This window comes from Cynocephalus volans, chromosome 13, assembly GCF_027409185.1.
Source record: "Cynocephalus volans isolate mCynVol1 chromosome 13, mCynVol1.pri, whole genome shotgun sequence".
Lineage (NCBI taxonomy): Eukaryota > Metazoa > Chordata > Mammalia > Dermoptera > Cynocephalidae > Cynocephalus > Cynocephalus volans.
In genome coordinates, this window is record NC_084472.1 from 27,293,606 (window position 1) to 27,303,655 (window position 10,050).

Sequence of the window (10,050 nt, forward strand, 5' to 3'; positions counted from 1 at the left end):
ACTTGGTGGAAATATGGAAGAGAGATAGTATCTGAAGCCTAAAAGCAAAATTAAATAAAAGAAAAAAAATTACCGTTGCCACATTGACATGCAAAAACATGAGGCGAGAAATGCAAAGAAAATATGTGGGTATGGGTCCTTCTAAATTTAGCACAAGCATCTTCCACTCACCAACAACTAGACAGAGCCAGGGAACCAGCAGAGAGATCTGTGTCAGAAGGAGGAGAAAAACATAGTGACAACTCTCAAACTACCACGGTGAGGAACAGCAGTGGTTGAACAGAAGCCATTTTGACCTCGGGTGTCACAATACAGTAAGCAAGCATGTGGTGCAAACCTCCTCCTAAAACAGTCATCTGTTTTCTAAGACTACAAATTATGCAGAGATACATGAGAAAAAAGTTTTTCTTTAGCCAGAGATAGTTTCAAAACTTGTTTTTAAAAACCCATTCCTTGGTATAGATCAAAAAATGCTCCTTTGTGTCCAATCTCAAGTTCTCGTGCTGTCACTTATTGCAATTTCTCCTTTTATGTCCCAAATAAAAAGGAATGGCAACCTGTAATAACCTATGTCGCACAACCTTTTTCCACTTAAACACTGGTAAGATGTCTCATAGTTTTCATCCTTTTTCAGGCCAAACTACACCATATCCTTTATGATTCCATATCTTCCCTGGTAATGTTAGTTACACCTGAAGAAAAGACATCATTATACTTCATTTACATAGTTTTGTATACCTTTGTTTGATGTTCTAAAAGTACAGATATCTTCTTCTCTTCTTGGTTCTCAGTGTTAGAAAGTAATATGGTAAAATGTCTCTTCTCCGAGGACAGAAGGATAGTATTTGTTGTATAGACTGAACCGTCCTCTAAAATTTGGAAATCAGGATCACTTAAACGAATTCGATTTGCAGACTTAAAGCACTCCTTCAGGTTAACTGTAGAAAATATAGGTAGCTATCATTTGTAAGGTAAAACATAAATATATATGTAACATATAGTTTTAACAGTAATCTCTGAATGTGCTGGGGGGAGAGCCAAAAACTTGCTTAAACTGACACTTGTAAATTTAGCATTTTTAAAAGGACATATGAAACTATATGGTTAATTAAGTTGTGCTTAAACATACACATTACTTCTAATATCTACTTTATATCCTTTTAAAGAAGAAATATTTGTCCTGAAATGAAGGCATGTGAACTCCAGTATTTGAATATTTAAATAACACTGGGAAAATGTTTTCTTTATTAACTGAAATTAGCTATAGAGCAACACATAAAAACACTTGAAGCAAGTTAAACAGAATATAGCAGATTAAAATCAGCAGTTATTAAGTTAAAATATTACTGAACTCTTTACATCTATTGTTAAATAGTCATAGTTTGTGTTCTCACTGGTGTGATCTTTTCTCATATAGTTGAGCTATGTGAAAAAAAATGTGTTGATAAGAAACAATATGTGGAAGTAAATGCAATAAAGGGACAAAAGGTTTTAGGATGAAAAAGTCCAAAAATGGTATCTTTAAAATCAGGAAATAGCTTCAATACCATTTCTCAATTTCTTAGGAGTATGTTAAACACATACCATACCCTTTACGTAATGTAAGTTAGTATTTATTACATATTTTAGCAGTTTCTTACCTCTACCAACAAATTTCCCAGCATCTAGTTTGGAGGAAACAGGTAGAGTCACTTCTTTGCAGGCATCACTTGCAAATGTTAAGATCTAAAAAATCGAAGCAAAAAAATCAAATCAATATTATGCACTAAAAAGATCATTTTAATGTGCATATAGTTTATATAAATTATATATTTATATATCTATATTTAAATAGGCATATAAATATATTTAATATTTATATAGGAATATCAATTCTATACATTGATTTAATATACCCATTAAATATATATATGATTAATTGATAAGATATTAAGTATATGTACATTTACATTTATAATTATATGAAACATATAATTATAAATCAATTTATATGATTAGCAAAATAAAATAAAAACGTATTGGAGTAAGAAATCTGGAAAAAATTATATCAGAGGGAAGAATAAAACAATAAATTAAGAGTCATAGCTTCCTCCTTCACAAAGCATGTAAACTCAAAAAATTATGTACCTTCCTGGGCTTTGTTTTTTACCCTGTAAAATGGACATAATAATAAATTTACTGAGTGACTTAGTGGATACAGTGAGGACCCAACAACAAAGAAACAAAAACACATTTACTGAAGCAGCAAATTATGTCAATAAATGTTTAATTGCCTGTGGGCTACGGTACTAAATCAATCATATTCTAAACAAAAACTCAATGCTTTTAAAGACATTCATTAACCTATTGCCACAAAAAAGCACATAACTTTGAAATAACTTATGGAGGTGCATCTTCTCATAAATGAAAGTTAAGCTCATTTTAAAAAATAGTTCACTTAAAATTTTCTAAATGATTTGGTGATATATGGCAAAATAATTCCAATAAAACAATATCTGAACACAGTGAAATTTACTCTGTTCTCTCTGAAACTTGGCAATGGATGATTCTGAAAGATTCACATTCTTTTTTCTATAGTTTTGCATATGCCGTTGACCCAAAGCAAAACAGCAAACTATCATTTACATTATTTACAAAGTCTATAAACATAAATTAAAATCTTTAAAATTTGGATGAAAAATTTTATTTCCAATGTATATTAAAGAACCTTTAATTATTCAACTTAAATATGAAGGATCGGGTAAGGCAGAGATTTTGTTTCATTTGGAAATTAGGACTGACACAATGGAGAGAATGTATTTGACTTGGAAATTAAAAGAAGAATTTTCCCTGGCGGCATAGTTAAGAGAGAATAGTAGAATCAGATGATTCTGAGGATTCCAGCTCAAGGTGACTGAAAGAATGCACCCACTTTTTTATTCAACCAACATTTACTGGTTACTTACTAGGTGCTAAGAAGATTCAAATGCTACAGCAGTCAAAACAAAAACAAAAACAAAAAAACAGCAAAGTCTTCGGCCTGATGAAGATTACATTATAATGAGATACAAAAAATAAATACACAAATGTCACACAATGCCAAGGCAGAGAGAAATAAATGTTATGAGAAAAATAAAGCAGGGAGAGAAAGTGACAGAGAGGAGATGAGAAGCCTAGATGAAGGGAGGAAGCAAACCAGTTCCCTAACTGGGGAAAAGTCTTCCAGGTGGGGTACAAACCAGAATAAAGGCCGTGGAAGGGGACTTCACCCGGTATGTTGGAGTAACAATGAGGAAGTCATAGCGAGGGAAGGGTGATAGAGGATGAGAACAAAAGGACAGTCGGGGCATATCATGTAGAGTCTAAAAGGCCAGGGTAAGGTGCACAGATTTTATTCTGAGTGCAAAGAGAGGTAACAGCAGGTTTCAAAGTTGCGGAGTGGCATAATCTGGTATTTACATAGGCATTTTTCTAGCTGTGTGACTAGGAGCAAGAGTGAAAGCCATGAGACCTATTGGGAGGCTACAGGAGGAGTCTAAAAGAGGGAAGGTGGTAACTTGGACTAAGATCATAATGGAGGAGAGGGTGACAATTCTTTGGATGACAGTATCTTGGACATCCATTCATTCATGCCTTCAACAAATACTTATTGAATGTTTGCTATGTACTGGACACAGAGGAGTAAACATGATCCTCACAAAACGTTCAATCCAAGGGTAAGACAGATTGTTAATTTCAATAAAATTGTATAAATGCAGTGATAGGGAAGTACAGGGTGTTATGGGAGAGCAGGGGAGCTAGCCTAGTCTTAGAGCCAGGTGAGGTCAACTGAAAACTGGCTATAAGTCAAGAGGAGGCAGAGCTTAAATGTTCCAAACAAGGGAATGGCATATGCAAAAGCCCAGAGATAACACAGACCTGAAAAAAAGAAACCTGGAATGGAAGGGGGACAGAAGTTTTAAATGGATTCAGAGAAGTGGGTGCGGGACAGATTCTGAAAAGCATTAACAAAGTATATGGATCTTTTTTCCTAAAGATAAGAAACCAGAGATATTTTTTTAAGCAAATAAATTACAGAACCAGCTTTATATTTGACCAATGTGGATAATGCAGAAGGGGAAAACAACTTTCATTTCCAACAATGGCAGGCTACATAATTCAGAAAACCCTATGCCAAAACTAACTAAAAACGATGGGTAACATATTTTTTAAACCTCCTAAAGCATCAACGAGCTGACAAAATAGCAAGAAATTGCTAGGAAAAGCTGTAGATAAAGCTAGAACACAGAGTGGTAAGAGCAACCCAAAAAACCACTTCTGACCCGCAAAGAGTTGACTCTGGTTTGTTGGCCCAATGAAGGAGAATAAAATTAAAGCCCACCTAAGAAGACTCTGTCCACATTAATCTGGGACCCTGCTGTGGTTCGAATGTCCCCTCAATCTTTTGTTGGCATTTAACTCTAATATGGTGGTGGAAGTTAGGGCCTTTAAGAGGTGATTGGATATCAAAAACTGTGCCCTCATGAATGGACTGATTGATTCATTCATGGAGTAATGCATTGATGGGTTAATGGGTTGTCATGGGCATGGCTCTGATGGCTTTATAAGGAGAGCAAGTGAGAAGGCTAGCTCTCTTGTTCTTGCTATTTCTCTCCATGTGATACCCTGCATTGGTACGGGACCCTGTAAAGAGCTCCCACCCAGCAGAAGGCCCTCACCAGATGTGACCCCCGCTCCATGGATTCCCAGCCTCCAAAACTATTAAGAAATAAATTTTGTTTCCTCATAAATTACCCAGTTCAGGTATTCTGTTTTAAATAACAGAAAACAGACTAATTCAGACCCCAAATGCTAAATCCTCATTATAAGGTTGAGCCAGAAGTAAACTGGCCCTTGCACAGATTGGTGATCTACATTTATATCACTTGCTTGGTCTAGAAACCTCAAGCCATGAATTAATTTAAAGAAGTCCTGGCATGTGATGACCACCATAGATGCTGGAAGGCACTATGCAATATGGTTTGTATATATTATAATCACAACATCAGTGGGAAAGCACTAGAAGCAATCCCATTAAACTCAGGAACAAGATAGGCTTTCCAAGGTCATCATATGTAGTTCAGATTACATTGAAGGTATATTAGCAAGAGGAAGATATTGGGTGGCATATAAATTGGAAAGGAAGGGGTACAAAATTCTCTATTTGCATTTGTTATGACTGTTTACCTGGAAAACCCAAAGCAAATCAACCAATAAATAAGTATAAAACAGTAAAGGAATTCAGTAAGGGAGCAGAAATAACTATTAAAATATAGAAATCATTAGTCCTCATACACGTACACAAAACCAGTTAGATAATAGAAGAGATCATTTTTAAAAGCAATAAAAAGTTAGAATGTCAAGGAGTAAATTTAACAAGAAACATGCAAAGCCTACTGTTGAAAACCTAAAGAACACTTCTGCAGCACACAAAAGTAGACTTGCACAAAAAGAAAAGACGTATCATTATCTTGGATAGGAAAAATCAACAATGTGTATACATCAATCCTCACTAAGTTAAATTACAAATTTTATCATCCCAATAAAATCCCAACAGAATTTTTTCTGGAACTAAGCAAGCTGATTTTAAAGGTCATAAGGAAAAATAAAAAATTAAAAATAGGAAAATTACAGAAAAAAAGAGCAATGAAAGGGTATTAACCCTACCAGATATTAAAAGTCTATAAAGTCTCAGTAGATAAAATAATGTAGTATCATATACGAACAGATACTAGATGCACATGAATTGAAAAGGAAGAGGTAAAACAATTTCTATTTGCATTTGCTATGACTATATGGAGTCCATAAAGGTTGTAACTTTTTATTATACCCACTAACAATTTGGGAGTTTCTATTTATCCATATTCTTGCCTACATACAATGTTGCCAAACTTCTGGATGTTTGCCAAGTATAAAATAACATTCTGATATAGTTTTTAACTCACCTTTTTTTCTTATGCGTCAGGTTGACATATTTTTATATCTGAAGGGCCAATTTATTACTTTACGGTATTTTTCATCCATGTTCATGTTGGAGTTTTTCTTCTTTACTTATAGAAGCTCTTTATATATTAAATTAACCTTTTAAAATATGATTTGCAAATGTCTTTTTCCAGCTTGTCAATTACCTTTTGACTTTGCTTATGGTGTTTTTGTTTGGTTTGGTTTGGTTTTTTGCCATGGAGAAGCTTTGTGTATGTGTTTTTATATAATTGATTTTCTCAATTTAATAAACTGGCTTTTGAAATCTGAGTCATACGTAGGCCTCCTTAAATCCAAATTTACATAGGAATTCATCATGTTTTCTTCTGTTATCTGTATGGTAACATTTTACATTTAAATCTTTCATCTGGGGCCGAGCCCGTGGCACACTCAGTAGAGTGCTTCGCTGGGAGCGCGGCGACGCTCCCGCCGCGGGTTCGGATCCTATATAGGAATGACGGGTGCACTCACTGGCTGAGTGCCGGTCACGAAAAAACAACAACAAAAAAATAAATAAATAAAAATAAATAAATAAATCTTTCATCTGTTTGGAGCTTTTTGTGGTGTTCTACATGAAGTATAAATTCAACTTTATCTTTTGGCAAATTACTGCCTAGCTCAAGTAGTCTCAAAGTCATTCTTATTTAATAATATCTTACACTAATATGTATCCTCAGTGATGTGATATGCCATCTATCATAAAATAGCTTTCTGTCTAGTCATACACAACCTTTATGAAGGAAAGAACAGTAACTACCAAAATTATACAGTTGTTTACACTTTATTTGCCAATCTCATTTCTGGCAATCTATTCTATTGATACACTTGCCCATATTTATGAAATGACATATCCAATTTTATTTATTGTGACATTATTTGCAATAGCAAAAAACAATAGCAGATCCATGAGATATCTTTGAATGTAGATTTAATGAGTTTCATGATGGGTTAGGGGAGGTGAGCAGTGAGGAAGGAAAAACAAACACCTTCCAGGCTTCCTACTTGAGGAAGGAGGCATATGGTAGCACCATATATTGGAAGATAGGACACTGAAAGAAAAGCAGCATTGTTTGGGAAGATAATACATGCTGTGTCACACATCATCATAGGAAAAGAAATATAAAAGCCTATTGTTCGGTGACAACATCTGAACTAGCAATATTAATTTAGGACATGTTCGCATCTGTGTGATATTTTAAGCCATAAAAGTGGATGAAATGTCCTATGAAAAGGGTATAAATTCCATGCAGCATGGACCTAGAATAGCACTCCAGGAAACACCAGCATTTAAAAGTGGAAGAAAAAGTAGTCAAACCCCAGAAGCAGAAAATAGAATGGTGGTTGCCAGGGGCTGGGGAATTGGGGAAATGGGGAGCTGCTGTTTAACGGGTTTAAAGTTTCAGTTACGCAAGATGAAAAAGTTGTAGAGATCTGCTGCACAACACTGTGCTGATAGTTACCAATACTGTAGTGCGCACTTAAAAAATGTGTTAAGAGGGTAGATCTCACGTTACGTCTTTTTTACCACAATGAAAAAAAAAGAATGGAGAAAAAGAAACTGGGTGGACAGTCAGCTTCTGAGTGGTCAAAAAGGTCAACAACAAAAACAAAAAAAGAGGAGTAATTTCAAAGATAAAGGCGCAGTCTGCAAGGTCAAATTGTACACGGAATGAAGTCCTTTGGATTTAGCAAGGGCGATCTCTGGTGACATTGAGAGGAAGCTTCATTAGGTGTTTAGGCAGAAGTCAGAGTTCACATGGTGAGGCAATATTAGGCAGCGGGGAGAAGATGATTTGTGGAAGGATTACTTGGGTGTATGGGAAGGACGTAATGTAAATTATCGCCCTCCCCCAAGTCATTATTATTTAACAATATCTTACACTTAAATAGTTTTCACACATTTCTCACACTTGAGACTCACAACCACAACCACAAACATCACCTGCAACAACCACCACAGATGGGCACCAGAGCTCAGTTGCATACCCACTAAGCCTTCCAGCTAGAAAGCAGCAAGCAGCAGGAGAGCAGCCAGAGCCAGCACTCTCCTCACTAGCCCACTACTGGCCTGTCAAACGCTGAAGCTAAGAAAGACCAAGGAATTGGAGATTCAGTTTATGCACTTAAACACCCTGCTTTCTTGTAAAAAGAACCTGAGATGACACGCAGGAAGTTCTGTGGATAGGAATACGCAGAGCAATGCTATTCACTGCTGGTGCCTCAGCATGCCCTTTCCTTCAAATAACACCAGTGGCTTAAAAACTTTCCTTCAAAGAATAATGGCCATTGATTTATGAGGAATCTAACCAAAATTTATCTCTCTGTCATCAACAACATATTTTGAGACGTTATTTATTCCATTCTTAGTTTTCTCAGCAGTAAAACGTTAACTGCTGTGTACTTGGCCTTTTCTATGTTATTAACATGCCCTGGGAATTTGGTGAAGAGTTTGAAGTTCATTCAGCTCCTCGAGAAAGACATTCTAATAATAGGAACGACTACAATTTCATTACTTAATAATTGAGGAATCCACTGTAAACAAAAACAGACGAGGAGGGAAAAGTATTCGATTATGCCACCACTCCCAGAAGGAATCGTCCCTTGGTTGTTCGCTGGGTTCCAACCCTTGCGGGGTTAATTTGCGCCTAAAGCCGAAGACTCGACGTGAAAGGATCCTATTGAATTGAGCATTCTTTGACACCTGGTCGAATGGACTTTTCTCCTTTTCCAGGAGACCCAGGAAAACTCTAGTCTGGGGCGCCTTTGATCCCAAACTCCCCCAGAGGCTGCTCCCCCGCGTTGGATTCCTGTGCCTTCTGGCTCCCCGCCTTTTCTGCCTGGGAGGAGGCTGTCGCGGCCCAAATAAGGCCACCGCCTGGTGGCTCCCGGCTCCGGGAAGGGATAGGGTCGTTACTGTTGCGTTCTTTAAAGTGGGAAAGAATCTGGGGCAGGGGGCGGGGAAGGGGAGCAGAAAAATCCAGACGCCTCCGGGGACAAGAGATCAGGACGATCATTCCCCCAAAGATTTAGGTGACGGAAGCCTCACACGCTAACAAACAATGGACACTACACAAACGGCCACCAAGGGCCCGCCCATCTATGGTCTTTAGGAGCCGAGGGTCGGGATTCCCCTCCCCGCCACCCCGGATCTTCACACACACACACACCAAGATCAATCCCCCGGAAGGCGAGTCGCCCCCTCTTTCACCCAAAGGAACTCGTTTGGGTCGTGTCCGCCCAGCGGCTCCCCTTGCGTGGCCTGCACCCGGCACCGGGCAGAGGTGGGTGCGCATTCCCCGGGAACGCGGAGAGGCGCGGAGGCGCAGCCCTGGCGCACGCGCTTCCCGGGCGTACCCAGAGGCCACGGTTTTGGATAGGCGTTTGCCGCTCTCGCCTCCGTCTCCAGCGCCGATTACATCTCCCCGAGACACCCTTCCCTCCCCTTCGGGACGGCGGCGCCCAGGTCGAGATCCTCTTCCTGTCTGCCCTCCCCTCCCCCAACTCCATTCTTCACCACCGGGAGGCCGCTTGGCCCCAGCTTTGCCGCCACCCCCACGCAGCCCTGCTCCCCAGGCGATCGGCGCCCCGTCCCCGGAGCCGGTGGCCCCCGCTGCACTCACCGTGAGGGCCAGCAGGAGCAGCCGGCAGAGGGCTCCGCTCCGGGAGCGTGCGGGTCCAGCTGCCGCCATGGAGAGGACTCCGGGACAGGTCGCCGACCGAGGCACCTGGAGGCCGAGGTGGGAGGGCTCGGAGGGCGAAGGTCGGCTGCGCAGGAGGAGAGCGAGGCGCAGTAGGTGGAGCGCGCGGAGAGGCGCTTCTCTTCCCGGTTTCTCTGAAGCGTCTGCCTCTCCCACGAGGGGCTTTTCCTCTGGCCGAGGGTGCGGCTCCAGGCGCGTCCGAAAGACACCGGTCGGCTCCTCCTTGCTATTTGCTTAAGTCTTCATTTCTTTAGGAACGCGACAAGTGGGAACTCCCTCTCACCGCCACCTTTTTACCTGCGCTAGGTGTTTCTCACCAGCGGACGCCACCTATATGGCCTGTCTCCCCCCG

At 39.6% G+C, this 10,050-nt stretch overlaps 1 protein-coding gene across 2 annotated transcripts in view; it reads right to left on the minus strand.

Moving 5' to 3' along the window:
* The window catches only part of DSC2 (desmocollin 2), a 30,975-nt gene extending 21,286 nt beyond the window's left edge, over positions 1–9,689 (minus strand). For both annotated transcript variants that reach the window (XM_063076801.1, XM_063076802.1), the window contains exons 1-3: positions 9,621–9,689; positions 1,641–1,725; positions 739–938 (exon numbers count right to left, since the gene is read on the minus strand). In XM_063076801.1, coding sequence (XP_062932871.1) covers positions 739–938; positions 1,641–1,725; positions 9,621–9,689 — 354 coding nt within the window. The remainder of the gene's footprint in view (positions 1–738; positions 939–1,640; positions 1,726–9,620) is intronic.
* Positions 9,690–10,050: the final 361 nt, after the last annotated feature.